At 36.9% G+C, this 16,865-nt stretch overlaps 1 protein-coding gene across 3 annotated transcripts in view; it reads right to left on the bottom strand.

The window, feature by feature from the left end:
• Nucleotides 1-666: 666 nt before the first annotated feature.
• Nucleotides 667-16,865, bottom strand: part of VPS34 (vacuolar protein sorting 34) — a 32,759-nt gene continuing 16,560 nt past the window's right edge. For 2 of the 3 annotated variants that reach the window (XM_077388030.1, XM_077388032.1), the window contains 10 exons: nucleotides 16,558-16,693; nucleotides 16,174-16,295; nucleotides 15,788-15,982; nucleotides 15,526-15,696; nucleotides 14,115-14,252; nucleotides 9,123-9,277; nucleotides 5,043-5,186; nucleotides 2,826-2,973; nucleotides 2,541-2,702; nucleotides 667-962 (listed from right to left, as the gene is read on the bottom strand). In XM_077388030.1, the coding sequence (XP_077244145.1) occupies nucleotides 2,565-2,702; nucleotides 2,826-2,973; nucleotides 5,043-5,186; nucleotides 9,123-9,277; nucleotides 14,115-14,252; nucleotides 15,526-15,696; nucleotides 15,788-15,982; nucleotides 16,174-16,295; nucleotides 16,558-16,693 (1,347 nt within the window). In that variant the 3' untranslated portion in view covers nucleotides 667-962; nucleotides 2,541-2,564. The remainder of the gene's footprint in view (nucleotides 963-2,540; nucleotides 2,703-2,825; nucleotides 2,974-5,042; nucleotides 5,187-9,122; nucleotides 9,278-14,114; nucleotides 14,253-15,525; nucleotides 15,697-15,787; nucleotides 15,983-16,173; nucleotides 16,296-16,557; nucleotides 16,694-16,865) is intronic. The other variant, XM_077388031.1, reaches the window with a different exon arrangement.

Raw genomic sequence — 16,865 nt, forward strand, 5'->3', positions numbered from 1 at the left:
GAGAGATAGAGATAGAGAGAGAGAGAGAGATTTGCAATCGATCATCAATGCCTACAAATATCAAGAATAACTTTTTCCAAAAATAAAAAAACACCTACAAATTTTTTTTGATCGAATAGCTAGAACCACCTATTTGGCATAGTGGGAGATGAACGTTCCAGATCACCCCAAGACTACATGCCACCTGTAGTTTTTTTTGCCAGGGAGACCGGGTAAGGATAGTTGGCCAATGATACTGCTATTTCTCACATCAATATCTTGATAGAAGAATAATAGATGTTCATATGGTTGCATGTGGTTAGAGTCAGAGAAGAGAATGGGCATGTGGATGCATGTGGATCTACTCCATGCACAAATGTTGGTCATCTAAGTGACTAAAACCAAAGCAAATAATGATTGACTTAAAAATAAAAAAAATGCACAACTAAAAGAAGGGAAATGATTTCCACACACCCCTATTCTAATAATGACACCACACATTTCTAATTAGCTTTTAAAAGCTGCTCCAATTTCCATAATGCGCTCAACCTATGCTACCTGTTTCATCAGTTCACTTGGTTCGGATTGGGATTTGTGGTTAGCAAACTTTCGCACAAACCCGGTTCAGAAAATCATTCAAATCCATACCAAAGTTGAGAAATCAATATTGGGCATCCAAACAGGTAGTTTGTGGGCATCAAATGGTATGAATTTAAATAACTAAAATACTCCTTTTGCTTACAGGCCTAATAATCTTGACTGAAATTGTGTATACTGTGCTTAATGCTTAGCTAATAATGAAACGAAAAAAACCCCAAAACTTGAGGGCTGTGTTAGCAATGTTTTTCACAAGAATGTAATAGACTCGTATGAGATGTCATAGATTACCTTTGATCTGAATATGTACAAAATAATATACAGAAAGCATGTGGCTTGCTCCTCCACAGGGCGCCTTGATGAGATCCGCCAAGCTACTTCTTTATCTGAACAAATGTCAAACATCACAGGGCATGATAAGAAACCCAAAAAAAAAAAAAAAACATTGGAACTGATCAAAATATTATGGACAGTCGAGAGCATAATATAAATTGGGAAACGACATCCAGTCCCTTGTTTTCGTAAACATGCTCCTTTCTCCATTTATACCTTTCAATTAGCTGTTAAAGGCTGCACTTTATTAGTTTTCCACTTTTCCTTCTCCCAAGCGAAATATAAAAACCAGTTTTTTAATTCAGAAATCTTCAGTTTGAAGGATCTTCATATCTAGATCTCTCTGACATGGATCAATAAAATAGACCATTTTCAATAGAGATCATCTCGTTTTGTCAAGTATAAAACAAATTATATATAGCTTCCCTTTGGTTTGTAAAGAGTATTGTATTGTTACACAGCGAGTGGTGTGTCGATTGGTGTCTAATTGATGCATGACCAAAAGGAACGAAAAGTAGATATTTTATCTCTAATAACACTTGATGTAGGACTGGTGAGGGAAGATAACTTAGGTCTGCTGATTTGATTCACAGCAGTAAGGAGAGGGGTAAAAGTTTATTAAGGCTACAGGAGGAATATATCTTAAGGGAATAGTGGAACAGGTTCTGTAGGGGTTTTGAGGCAAACTAGGTAAACTGCATGATGGATAGAGAGGATTATTATGACTGAACTTTAAAGTGAGGACTGGAATGACAGATTTGAACTGTTATTACAGATCTAAACTGTTATTATAGCTCTGGACTGTTGCGGTGGGGTTGTGTAGAGGTGGACTGAATTACGACTGGTCTGGAACTCGGTTGAGCAGAAAGACCCGCATTTTTTTTTTTTAAATAAAATAAAGGAACACAGGTTGCAGGGTTTCTTGAAGTCGTCGGTTAGGGCAAATTGTGGGCAGGAAATATAGGTTTTTTTTCTTGAATATTAAGGAAATGTTTGGTGGTTGGTAGGGAGCTCATGACTGGACTAGGAAGGGAAATAGGCTGAGAAAGAAAGGTGGAAAAAAGCTAGTGGTCGGCTAGGTACCAGGGGTGAAGGAGATATCTTGAGCATAAAACAAGGGTTGAGGGTTAAGAAATCAAGACCTGAATGAAAATAAATAAATGGTGGAAACAAGCTGGTGGTCTGCATAATCTTAGATGCAGCATTTAAATTTGATAGCATTTTCCTTAACTGCCAAGCACACTTCCATCATTTCTCAGAATCACTAGCATTTTCCATGCTTGAATCAAGAAACAAGTGGCATCTGAATTATGAATTAAGTTAGGGAGAAGATAAATTTGCTCCCCCTGTAGGATTCGCACCCCTTTAATGTGATTTGACGTCAAAAAGCGTTAAAGTTTAACGCTTTTTGACATCAAATCACGTTAAAGGGGTGCGAATAATCCTGCAGGGGGTGCGGATTTATCATCTCCCTTAAGTTATGATCACTTCGGGAAAAAAAAAAGGCGTGGCGATTTGACCATTTTCCAAACAGAAGAGAAAAGCTGCAAGATCAGCATCCAAGAAACTTCAAGAACCAAAACAAACAAAAGTAACCCAATGAATATCACAAGAGAAAGAAAAAAACTTACTGTCACATCAAGGAGATTTTGCCATCAACGCCAATACTGAGCCCATCGATGAATGGTCTCAACCATTTGAGGGAACAATGCACTGACACTCTCATTGATAAGATCCTGGAAAAAATGGACAGACTCTTCATTGTCCAAGTCCAGCCGAAACTTCTCTTGAAGCTAAAGAGAGAACAAGGAGGAATTAAGGTTACAATAAAACAAATTACACACACACACACACACACACACACACATATTCTGAGGCTTAAAGCATGAGGTAATCGCAAGAAAAGATAGAGCCACCTTCAGGATGCTTTTTTCAGGGTCGATAGCTATGTCAGGAATATTGGAACCGGCCATCAAATGGAACAAATTCAAGATAAGATTACTAGATTTTCGAAGAATATTGTATGCTTCACAGCAGTAGGATTTGAACCTGGTATAATATTGGCTGCACATAGACAAGGACGGAATCAGGACAAAAACCATTGAACACCTATTAAGTATCAACACAGATAATCAGAGCTACCCGCATGTGCATAATCCCACACGCACATGCAAACAACTAAACACATGGACAATACACAAATTCGTGTAACAAAAACATACAATGCATGCATAAATATGTGAATGCACTTAGAAAGAGGGAACAAAACAGCAAGGAACGTCTTCAATTTGCACCAATCACGGAGAAAGAGAAAAGATTGTATGCTACGCTGGGTTGCGGGAGTAAGGGGAGAATGAGTAAATTTTTGAATTAAAAAAAAATATTGTAAGCAGTCATAAATATCAATACATGATGCATCAATAAATAAAATATCAATACCATGCACATGTTCTCGCTCTTTATCATATAGCCACAAACAAAACAGCTATGCATTGATCATAACTCTAGATGTTATGTTCACTTATTTATAATACTACAGATTTTTCAAGAATATCATATAATTAACCAAGTGCTTTCTAGCAAGTCTAAAAAGAATTTTTTTTTTTAAATGGTAGTGTAAAAAGAATTTTTGAAACAGCTTAGTTCATTTCCAGCTTGCGTTTTTCATCTAGCCACAAAAACTTCATTTTTAATACAACAGTTTTTTTCATGAATATCATATAATTAACCAAGTACTTTCCATTTTTCAAAAAAAAAAAAAAAACCAAGTACTTAGCAACAAAATATATATGGTATAAAATAAAAATAAAAATATGACGCTATCTATCTATCTATCTATCTCACACACAGCATCTTTCTTTCCATTGTCATTCTCTTTCTTTCCAAGAAAATATTTTATTGGAAAACCTTTTCTTGATACCTCATGTTTTTGTTTAGATAGGGTTGGGGCCATCATTTTACACACAAGCATAGCATGGGTGGGGGCCCATTTTACACTAGATCTGGTGAGCCCACCATCTCTACCCAAACACATGCGTATGGTGGGGCCCACTATTTTACACCTATGTTGTGATGAGGGTGCACCCAACATTTTATAATCATGCCTAGCATGTGTGGAGCCCACCAAATTACACCCATGTTTTGACGTGGTGGGCCCGCCATCTCCACCCACCCATGCATAGGGTGAGGCCCACCATTTTACACCTCAAATTTTTTATGGGATGAGGTAGATCAAGCTTCGACGGGGTGGTCAACCATCTGTGAACCTATGCATAACATGGGGCCACCATTTTACACCAACTGTTATAGGGTGGGGCCCGCCATTTTACACCCATGCATAGCATGGGGCCGGGAATACTAATACATGTATGATTGTATGTATATGTGTATGTCTGTATGCATGCATCAATAGCACACACATATTTTAACTCTTTATCATATCAATTAGCCCCCAAAACTGTTAGCAGTCAATTCAATACTATCTATGGCATTCTTCTCAATAACAGATTAGCTTAATCCCCAGTGTTATTCAATTAACCATCTAATTTCCATTTCCAATTGGTCCAAAAAGATTTGCTAAAACGGTTCTGTTCATTTTACGTCAATCCAGTCCTACTGAACTCCTCGCCTTGCCTTTTCAGGGCCTAGTCTCTCCTACACATTGGGAGGTGATACCTACAAATCACTTCTCTCATGTCTAGTAACTGGCTTTAAATGAATACAAAATATGAAAATAAATCCTGCTCTAATTCAACTATACAATAAGTAGAAATTTTTGTCTTCTTTAATGAAAGATATATCAAATTAACATTATGGAGCATAACCTGAATGTGCATAATTTGATCAAATTTATTGCATATTAATCATTTAGTTGTCACTCATAGTGAAACATACAGATGGTATAATAAATTAACACTATCTAGCTAGAATCGCTAAAAAGGAAAAAAACACAAAAGCTAGGTAGCATTTTATGCATATTGAGAATCCGTAATTTGATGATTAGCTAAAGATGTTAATTAGTCGCATTATATATATATATATATATATATATATATATATATATATATATATATATATATAGAGAGAGAGAGAGAGAGAGAGAGAGAGAGAGAGAGCAAAAAAAGAGATGATACCTTTCTGCTCCACCCATGGCCTCGACCATTTCTTTACAAAGTTTCATTGGTGGAGGGAATGGCTTAGGATCTCGTCCTAGAATAAAACCAAAATCAACATGGAAGAGGCGTCCATCGTCCCTGAGGAGAAGGTTATCTAGATGCCTACACACCAAGATCAATTTATTCAATGGACCACTTCAGAAAAGTACACATGCAATATAATGTACTTGCAAGTGCACTATCACACGTTGACATGATATAGAGCTTAGAATAGTTTCAATTGTCGTGTGTGCAAGATATAGATGCAAAGCAAATGAATTAGAAATAGATCTAATCTATTGGCCTAAGTCGTCGTAGACAACACCATGCTGCACTAATAGCATATGAACTACCAAATCAAATGTCACATAAATAATTAACCATCTCCAAGTCATGAGAAGGTATAAAAGGAAACAGGCACATGCACACACGCGCGCGCACATGCTTGAAAGTAATAATCTACTTACAAGTTCATCTTCACATGAGACAGAGATTAGAATAGTTCCAATGGTTGTGTATGTGTAACAAGTGATATAGATGCAAAGCAAGTGAGACAGAAATAGATCCCCTAGTCTATTGGCCTAACACCAAGATTCACTGAAATTATCTGTACTACCAAATCATATCTCAGATAAATAATTAACCATCTCCAAATCATGAGAAGATATCAAGGAGACACATGCACATGCAGGCACAGATAGACACACACATGCATGCACACGCACACACTCACACACAAACACACTCACGCGCGCGCACACGAGAGAGAGAGAGAGAGAGAGAGAGAGAGAGAGAGAGAGAGAGAGAGAGAGAGAGTGTGTGTGTGTGTTAGTTGAGAAGGGGAGCTCTATCAAAGAATCTGGCCCAAGTTTCGAGGTACACACAGACCTAAGAATAGGAGGAAATGCAATAAAACAAGAGGGAGGGGTGGGGGAACAATAGACACTCGAAAGAGAAATAGGAAGAAGGAAACTTACAGCATACAGCTTGGCTTTGCTCAGTTCAAATAAGCTAGGCTTCGTTTAAAACTTCGGCTCATGAAACACTTTCAAACTTCTTTATCTATTGATATTTTGTGCTTAAACAGCATTTAGTGATATTCTACTTAATTTACTCTTTCCAACACTAAACAGCATTTCTATGATGTCTAACTCTATGAGGTTATGCTGAAATCTATGCATGATGGGAATAATTATTTGTCATTTCATCATACAGGGGTGTTTCCACAATTTCTTAGTGCCAGGACTATTCTATAATTCCTGCATAACAACAACAAAATAATTATGTCAAGAACCCTCGTTATTTTCTGCATTGGTGACAATATCTAGATTTTCCTTAAGCATTTACACTCAATTAATGCGGAAAGCCTCCATTACAAGGTTGCCGCTAAGTTTTAACAAAGCATACATTAAGTTGTCCGAGTATAGCAAAAGGATTAGGTCTTACAGAACCACCAAAACTGTGAGCATTCATAAAAATTGAAAAACAGAGCTGGGGTAGCAAAAATACAACGAAAATCACAAGTTTTGAACTTAGATTCAAGAATTCAACCGAAAACAAAACCAAGCATATAGCTCAATAAATGACAAGAAGAGCCACCTCAAAGAGAAAACAGCAGAGAGAATAGAACCTGCGTACATTTCAAATTCGTTATTAATCGAGAACTCCCAAGGAGAGTATTTGTATCATATAAATAGACTATTTTCAAGTCCATAATACTTTCTCTTCAAAATCCTAGATCTGTCTTACACACTTTCAAAGTTTACAACGCTTTTAAACAGTCTTAAACAAGCAATAATTATTTCAAAAAAAAAAAAAAGATTCTTTCCAAAGAAAAATCTCTGTTGAAAGAATTACTTTCTATCCTAAATTGTTTCTAATTACAGACCACTCCTTATTCAACCTTCATACGTCAAAATTGAAATTCTAGAAGCTTCAAACCCCATTTTCGCCTGTAACATGATGTTTCTAAAACTCACCAAAAAAAAAAAAAAAAGTCATAAAATATCTTTCTTCAGAAATCATCCTTCTCCAATTTTTTGTTTTAACGGACCTATGGATTCGCTTTGCATCAAGAGCCCAACGAATTTATGGCAAAGAAAAGGAGGAAGATATGGAAATCCATGAGCGCCCGGTGTTATTTTAAGTTCGTCAAAGGACATGATGAATAATGGTTGAAGGAAGGACTAATACTTTTCTTTGGTACCAATTTTGATGCTGGACTATTGAAGGAAAGACTGATACTTCACTCTGATGCCAAATCTAAAGTAGGATGAATCTATGGAAGGGATGATGTCTGCACATTTAATCACGGATTGAGAAGTTTAAGGGAAGGCTCTTGAGGGCGTTTAAGGTTCAAAAAAGAGGAAAATCTGGATGATTTAGGAATATGGGAAAATATGTTTGAGAATAGGAGAGAAAAAGGATGGGGAAAGTTAAGGTTTTGGATTCTAAAGTATGTGATTCGATTAGAAAAAAACTACTAGCCTTCAGGTAGGTTTAGAAGGGCACATACATATGCCAGATAATTGTCAACATATGCCGTGAAGCTTCACACGTATGCCGGGAAGTTGCAAGCAAGGGTTTTGGGAAAGGGACACAGGGTTTTGGTTGAGAGGAGATGTGATAAAAAAGAAGAAAAAATAGAGTTTTTAGGTTTTAGGCAAGGAAAAGGAATATTTCCGATTCCTGAACAGATTGTTTGTGTGGAAGAAACTAAGAACGGAAGAGAGGGAAAAGAAAAAAAGAAAAATACAGATTGCAAGGGAAACAAGAGACTTCAAAGAAACAAGAGACTTCAAGGTATCCCACCAAGAGTTTTCCTAGGAATCCCAACCAAAGATGAAGAAAATTATGCTAGAATCACACTTGCAATACCATAGGCATCAGACCCTTGTTCCAGGCTTCGCACCTTCGAGAAGATCAAGGCATCACAACTTAGGATGCAAGCTTCACACCCACAATTTTGCAAAGTATCAAAGAATAATCTATGTCATTCATTCATACATCCATAACATCCATCATTATCATTCTCATTATAAAAAGAAAAGCGACATGGGGCTTACTATATACTATGTCACAAATGTCCTTCTCGGGAATTTCTCAGCAAGGGAAGATCTAAGGATATATTACATTTTTTTATTTTTTTCGGGTTTTTATCGGGAAAAAACCGTAAAAATAAAATTAGTTAAAAATATATAAATTTATTAAATTTAAGAATAAAATAAAAAATACCGTGAAAATATCGGGATAATATCGTGATATTATCGGGATATTTTATGATAGAAAGGAAAGTATCGCTATATTTTTAAAATCTCGGGATTAGTTCGAGTTTTTGTCGTTTTATCAAAATGTCGCGATAAAAACGCTATATTTTGAAAATATTGGAGATATTTGTAACATAGACTATATATATATATATATATATATATATATATATATATATAGTTCTAAAAACTTGATGGCAAGGAACATAACAGAGAACATGACCTTGGATAGGAGACAATGGAAGAAAATATCCATGTAGACGAACCCAACTAGTGTCAGGATTAGACTGAGTCAATTTGAGCCGGGTAGACTCTTTCACCTTCTTCGTGAAAATTTTCTAAAGGATTCATTAGCCGACCCCAACTAGTTTGGGACAAAGGCTTAGTTGAGTTGAGTTAAGTATAGTATTGTTAACTTACAACTTCTCCAAAAGCTTAAGCTGCTGGAGAAAGGCGTAATTTATCTTTTATACTTTAACAAGTATATAGTTCTAAAAACCTAAACACTTGCTCCCCACTTAAAATTTCCATAATACATATGTGGGACCTATTTACAACACTAAAAACTCAAAAAACGTGAGGGATTTTAATGGAAAAAACTATGGTACCCCTACAGTTCTTACAATTGTAATTTTGTTTTGCGTGCATATCTTTGTACATGGTAGCTGCATAAACAAACTCAATGACAGCTTCGTCTTTATAGGATGATGTGTCTCGCTAGAATGGATCCCAGTAAAGATTTGAGCAACATATATCAACCACAATCTGGAACACAGAATGAAAAGTGGTTTACCTGTCTCCTATCCCCAAGATATAAGTGATAACAGAGTAGCCAGCACAGCTTTTGATGAATGTTTCAAGACATGTGGCTGTTATCCCAAATGGTCCATCATCATCAGGGTGAAACTTCTGCAGATAGTTCACAATACTTCGATGCTCTGATAGAATCTGAAAAACAATACATCAGACCACTGCAAGATGAAAGGTGATGTCATGGAAAACATAAGAGTATTTAACTTCATAGTTAAATACCATAGTTCACATGAGTATAAACTTGGCAAAACGTGTCCAATATAAGTACATCAGAACCACAAATCATAAATCAATAATACCCAACAAACAAAAAATTAGCACCTGGCCTTTAAATTGTTCTAGATTACCTTTCTATTTTACAACTAACAATATAAATTGAAAGAAAATCTGACCATCTCAAGCCACTCTACCACTCAATCGAATGCATGAAGGATATAAAATTTTTTTTTAAAAAAAAAAGCGGCTTCAGATATTACTAGTTTACAAGGATATAAAATTCAAAAAATAAAATCGGCTCCAGATCTTACTAGTTTACTACTGTTCTTCAAGATGCAGAACATGTGGTTGGGCAAGTTTAATGAAAGAATCACTTATTGAAAATAGATGCACAATTCATTCCCTTGGAACGATGAAGTGTCAATAATTTTAATTAAATGAGGAAGTAACCCTGACAATTATAATAGTTTTTGACAATTTCCAAGACCAGGACAGAGCCGACATGTTATTTCATAACTCTAAATAAGGGATACATGTAAATCTAGGATGCTGATCAATCTGTTTTTCTTCTGATAGGTTAGCTAGCTTGAACCCAAAAGGCCACAACCTTGTAGTTGTCGTACTTAGGAGAATATTTGTCATAACAAAATCAAGACCTGATTTTATTTCCAATTAGTGGCTGCTTTCCTTTTGGACTGTGAAACATGTATTGGTTGTTTAATTTCTATTTGATGAATGAAATCCAAAGCTTAAAATTTCTACAAGGACCATGGCTTATTTGATTATTATGACCTATTTAATCTGATTTTGGAATGCAAGTTGTTGTGAACCTATAAATTTCCACCAAATTGGTATCAGAGCACAGATCCCTTAGAGTGTTCATTCATTTCCAACCCCCAAGTGTTCGGTAAAAGTCTGAGTTAGAGTCTCCCCAAGAGTTCTCCTCCTCTATACCAAATTATCCACTTTAAACCATGGTTTGCGGGGCAATTGTGCCACAACAGGGGTCAGAACGAGTCCAGCCCCGAATGGCCCGGCAACAGCACACTCTTGCTAAAGTTGGACCAACACTCACAACAACACACTCATGCTAAGTTGGGCCAACACTCAAACATGTTAGTCGAGATTAGAGTTGCATTGAATCTCATTAGCAAATGTCCTAAATCGTATTAGAAAACGTATTGGGCTTGAGGCTCTCAGGAATGTCGAAACCCTAGAAATATACATATAGTTTATCAACTTGTACAAAGGAAGGAGAGACGAAAGGACATTGACAGAGGTCCACTAGTTATCCACTAGAGATCCCATGGATAGTCATTTGAACACCTCTCCTTTCTAAGAGCACTCCCACCAAACTGTCGGATGAAACGAGCAAACTTCTAAGATCCAATTTGCAAAAGACCACCTCCAAATATTTTAAATGTGATGAACTGAGTCACAGATTGTTTGATTGTCCACGTAGGACATCAATCCGCAAACAATCTTAGCAAAACCTATAAATGATGAGCTAAGAAAGGACCTTGAAGTACAAAACGGTCTCCATGATGAAAGTGCCCTACATGAGGGAATAAATCACAAATGATCAACCTCGTCAGGACGAGCACAATGAAATAGTACTTGATGAGAATCATGTGAGGACAGTTTGTGTGACCCAGCGCAAGGTAAGTCGCTCCATTAAAATTCAAACTTCCATAATTGTCATCTATTTCCCTGTGGTCAGTACCATGGTTTGAAATTTCGGTTTCGGCATATATTTCGGACCTAGCCGAAACCGAAATTTCGGCCGAAATCCTGAAATTTTGGCCGAAATTCAGTAAAGACGAGGGAAATGTCGGTTTTTGGGGCCGAAATTTTGTAAAGGAATAAAAAATTAATGTTTTCTTTGAAATTTCGCCGAAATTACCAAAATTTCAGCCGAAATTCGGTACGTTTCGGTAATTTCGGATTTCTGCCATTTCAGTTTCGGTGTCGGCCAAAATTAATATTTGTAGAAATGCTTAGTTGTTGAAGAACATCATCAATGGAACTTTATTAAGCCTACAACAGAGTTTACATAGTATAGCTCCATTGCTCATTCCTTTGAAACCATTCGTGGCCATTCCCATCCAGACCTCTTAGACTGTACCCCTATTGCCCTGTCCTGGGAAGCCCAGTATCGAGGCCGACGCTTTCATCCACTTCATCGAGGTGGTACACCGCAAGGTATTAGAGATATTGCGACTGAGTATTGAGAGGAACGAAGTGTCCGTTCATCATCGTCAGGGAGATCACTTCTACACCATGGGGGTCTAGTGACCATGTTTCTTCGAAGCGATTGGATTCCATTATCATACATGCCTAGGAGATTTCTTAGAGATTGTTATCATTGTTTCGTCACATTTTGAAGTTTAAGCTTTGAAGGGTCGATCCACAGAGATCCATCGCGGGTTTCGCTAGAGATACCCCATTCATTGGAGAGGGCTTTATCAGCTCGATTGTTTGTGGTTAGATGCAGTACAGTTGCGGTGACTTCTCAAGGATGTGATAGAGGATGTTGTAGGCTTTTACTCAACGGAGGTGAGTTCTTCCTGATCTTGATCCTTCTTTCCTTCATCTCTCCTTGTCTTGGTTGAGATCGGCCCTTATTTCCCTCACTCTAGCTTTCTCTCTTTCTTTTCTCCACCATTATCATAGCAGAAGATCAAGGCAAGAAGTACCGTACGTCATTCCCACAAACGGATCATTCTCTATTCACTTTAGCAACCTAACCCCATATTCCCTACCTCCTAGGTTTTCTATATCAGATTTAGACCTTTATTTGTCCTGTTCATCCCTGCCCTCGTCATTCTTAATACCTTACTCAGGTCATATTGCCACCCATTATTTTCTTGGTTCTATTTGATATCATTTTGGGTCATAATTATGTAGACTTTTATAGACTCGGCCATTACCATAGCAGAAGATCAAGGCAAGAAGTACGGTACGTCATTCCCACAAATGGATCATTTTCTATTCACTTTAGCAACCTAACCCCATATTCCCTACCTCCTAAGTTTTCTCTATCAGATTTAGACCTTTATTTGTCCTGATCATCCCTGCCCTTGTCATTCTTAATACCTTACTCAGGTCATATTGCCACCCATTATTTTCTTGGTTCTATTGGATATCATTTTGGGTCATAATTATGTAGACGTTTATAGATATGATCGTTACGACAGATTTTTAGTTGAGATCTGATTTTATTTCCCATTAGTTGTTTTTTTTTAGAATTATTGTATTTAACTTCTATGGGTTATTTAATTTATATTTGATGAACGAAATCCATAGCTTAGAATTTCTACAAGAACCTCGGCTGATTTGATTATTATGACCTGTTTAATCTGATTTGGAATGCATGTTGTTGTGTTATTAAAATTATAACTCATTTTATGCTCCTAAATTCCTAGAAATTCATCAGCGAGAATGTATAGTTTTGCACCATTACCCATCCACTGTATTACCATCCATAGTTAGATTTTGTAAAGCGGTATGTTACCACGATATGTGATAAAGGTTTAATGCCTGGTTGTTTTTCTAAGATAATTGCATAACAATCACGTCTATAAAAGAAAAGGATAATATTAGAAGGACTTTAAGTGGATTTTTAGGGATTTTGCCAATCGGAAATAAGAAATAAGTGGGACAAGGCTAAAAGTCTTTAAAAGATGATTTAAAATGATAAGTGGGCCATAGATAAGGGGTCGATGTGCTGATGTGGACATCCCTCACATCAAAGCTAAATAAAAATGCGAGTAAATCAAATAAAATACTACCTAAAGGAAAATAATACATGGCCAATAGTCTAATGTCTAAGATGATGACCGGATCACATCAAGTAATCATAAGCCATTAACTATCTTAATTCTAGGCTGAAAGGAATCATTTGAACATTGTTTACCCGTGCTAAAGAACTGGATGGTATACATTCTAGCATTCCTACGACTTGCCCAATTGCCAGAACTTGATAAGGAGTTAAATGCAAGTCAAAATTCACTAATTTAATCCAAGAATTGCTTATTGAAAATAGATGCTCAATTCATTTATGTTGAGAGAAAGAAGTGTAAATCATTGATCAAATGAGGGGGAACCCTCACAACAAGAATATTTTTTGACAATTTCCATTACCAGGCCATTTCATTTCAAATCCTAAGTTGTATCCATGGTGACAGGATCAATATATAGGATATAAGAAACCATTATGAAACAGACCTTGATGTTCTAAAAATAGGTGGACATTGTGGGACTTCAGAGATGTTTAACCCAAGTTTCTTCATATGTTAGCACTTTCAGTCAACAGAGTTTCAAAACTCTGAAGAAGAGACGCCTCTAAATCCAAGATGTTATTTAATCTTTTAATGCGTATAAGAGCAAACAATATTCTGTCCTACAAAAACAAAGGAAGCGTAATACAATAGTCTTAGAAAAACAACTAGGCTCCAATCCAATATGTCCTTTCAAGTGACTAAATACCCTCTCCTTTTAAGTCTGGAGTCCCTAGAATCACTACTAGGGGTAGCAAGTCTAAACATGGGTAAAAGCCTGCCTTCTCAAGCATTGGATTCAACTGGCCTTCCAACCTCAACTATCACAAGGGGTCAATAAATTTCAATTATCCTCTGATCTTCACTGGACCTTTATAGATATATCACATATTGCGATAACAGATGCAGTTTGCAAAATCTAGCTATGAATGGTAATACAGTGCATGAGGAATCATGAGCCATTAGCCATATTTTACCTGTGCTAAAGAACTGGATGGTATGAATTCTAGCATTCCTTCGTCTTGCCCCGTTGCTAGAACCCGATAAGGAGTTAAATGCAGGTCAAGATTCTCCAATTTAAGCAACCGGTCCATGAGAGAAACCATTTGAACAACCTGCAAAGAACCACCGAGCATTGAGATTGGAATTCAGAAGCAACAGCCCAGATTCGGGAGTTGTCTTACAAGACACTCCACTGGCACTGTGTGTGTGTGTGTGTGTGTGTGTGTGTGTGTGTGTGTGTGTGAGAGAGAGAGAGAGAGAGAGAGAGAGAGAGCGAGCGAGCGAGAGCAAAATTTTCAGTGAATAAAAGCATGGAGCAAGAGCTATGTACTTTATATTGTGCATTAAATAGAATCCAGAGATCATGAGTAAACAGAATGTGTTGGACAGTAGTTTAAGAAATATTTAAACAAGTAGCTTTAGTACGAAAGATCATGATTGCTATGTTATATAGTGTCTACCAAACAAAAAGAGTTCAGAAAATTTTGCAGGTTCCACAATTTGTGAATAATAAATTAATGAGGAATGCTTTTGCTGACAAAGAAGCAATATCTGAAATTCTATCAGAAGGGGAGACATTATTGCAGCCAAAAATTTAAGCATTACCAACCATTTCCATAATTCTTATTTGATTTACTTTAAGTTTCAACATAAAGGACAAACTGGCATGGATGGCATGCCTAAATGTAAGGGTGACAATAGCATGCCCCACATAAGTGTTGTAGAGATGTCTTGTATTCTGGAATTACATGGGACCCCTAACGGGCTAATGTGCACGACGTACATGCAGGTCGAGCTATGTGGTCAGCTCACTGGGGGTGCAGGGGGCAGCGCGCCCCTGCTGGGGTTTCCAGGTCAGCGTCCTAGAAGGAAAATTAATTTATAGGTTTGCGCTAAAGGGTATTTCGGTAATTTTTCTCTATGTAGTGGCGTTGATATATAAGTCACATGTTAGGGTTGCGTGTAGCAAATTATCTTTTGCGATTTCCTGGCCAAGGGGAGAGTTTGTAACCCTAGACCGAAATAGTGAAAATCATCTCACTGTGTAATTGTGTTCCCCGCTTTATTTTTCCGTTTGCTACAAATCGTAGTTGATCCATATTCTAGAAGGTATTTATCAGGTATTCTACAATAACAATGTACTTTCCAAGTACAATACACAATGATAATGGTAACAGATTTGACTGATTGGAGATTTATTAAATTTAAAGAGATGTATGAGGTAAGTAATTATCAAATTAAAAGAATTGTACTAGTCAGAAGTTATTAAATTAGAGGCAACACATTATCCAAAAAAGGGCAGCTAGGTAGCTTTTACTAACACAAAGGACTCAACAGTCTTAGGTTTAGTAAAAGTTCATGGAATGGACAAAGTTTAACAGCTACCAATTGATCTTGCCGAATGTCATCCCCCTTCTTAAATATTACTTTACAACTACCACCACTTGCAGTTCGAAATGTCAGGCGCAGAGGATGCAGTGCGCTTTTAAAAATTGATGACTCAGCTGGAACAATCCCAGTGATTAATACACCAGGTGCCAATGGTGACCGTATTGGCTGAAAATACAAAAAAAAAAAAGATAGTAACACATACTGATTAAAATGCATTGAAAGAACAACGGATGAGGAACTTCAAATAAAAGAATACCTCTTCAAAATAGGTAAGCTCGCTAAGAAGACCAGAAAGAAGTTGCCTTAGTTTTTCAATTTTCTTCTGGGTTCCACCACGTACATTTCTTACATCCCTCATGATAGAACATAACTGAGCAGTCAGTTCTGTTTGACGAACCAAACTTTGCCACAACTTGAACCCATTGTCCTCTCCATTGACACCAAATGCCAACTGTTCAAAAGTAAATACAACAGAATTTCATATTTGTGACAAACTGGTATAAACGCAAGTATTTCGGTATGCATTTTCAAGTTACATTAATTCAGTTCTAATCATATATGCTATCAACTTCTGGCCTACTATTATCGAGACGAAAGAAATATGCAACTAAAGTAATGAGCTTAAAGATGAGAACACCATACTTTCATCATATTCTCTTCTAGGATTTCGTAGGTACAGTAAAAACGTTTTGCATACGCGGGATCATGAAGTTCTACAGCCACATACCAACGAAAAAAGCAAGCCAACTCAATATTGCGTAATGCTGTCAAAGTCAGAAAGTGCCCAAGTCAGATGCCACCAAAATGCTAGCCATATCAAATTGCATATCAAGTAAGAATGAGCTAGTTTCAAAGGAAATAAAAAAAATTCAATATGCAACATGAAGCTCCTCTTGCCAACCTAAGGATTGCAATAAGCCATGACACATACCATATGTCATCAAACGAAATACCTAACAGAAAGAAAATACATATAGAACCACATAGTTTTTTGAAGGATCACTCAGAGAGATTAAGTAAACATACAGCGTTGCACAAGGAAAAGAGAGAGGCGAGACTTGTCAGATCGCTCAAATCGAAGAGCTTGTACCAGCTGGAGTAAGTAACATTGGAGCTCTTCATCATCCGCCCTTTCAAGAACACTCACGGCATATGCACGAACCTTATCAGAGGAAAATGAAATCACATAAAAGTAAATTCAGAACCAACTGAGCATACTATTTTCACGCAAACAAATAGTCTATTACTTCAGTATATGACACAATCCAACTTTTTAGTAATAATGAAGGATCAACTGTTAGAAACAGGTGGCCCTGTGTAAGGAATAACTTGAC

Source organism: Tasmannia lanceolata, unplaced genomic scaffold (assembly GCF_043159265.1).
Source record: "Tasmannia lanceolata isolate RefF3 unplaced genomic scaffold, GAP_Taslan_0.1 ptg000008l, whole genome shotgun sequence".
Lineage (NCBI taxonomy): Eukaryota > Viridiplantae > Streptophyta > Magnoliopsida > Canellales > Winteraceae > Tasmannia > Tasmannia lanceolata.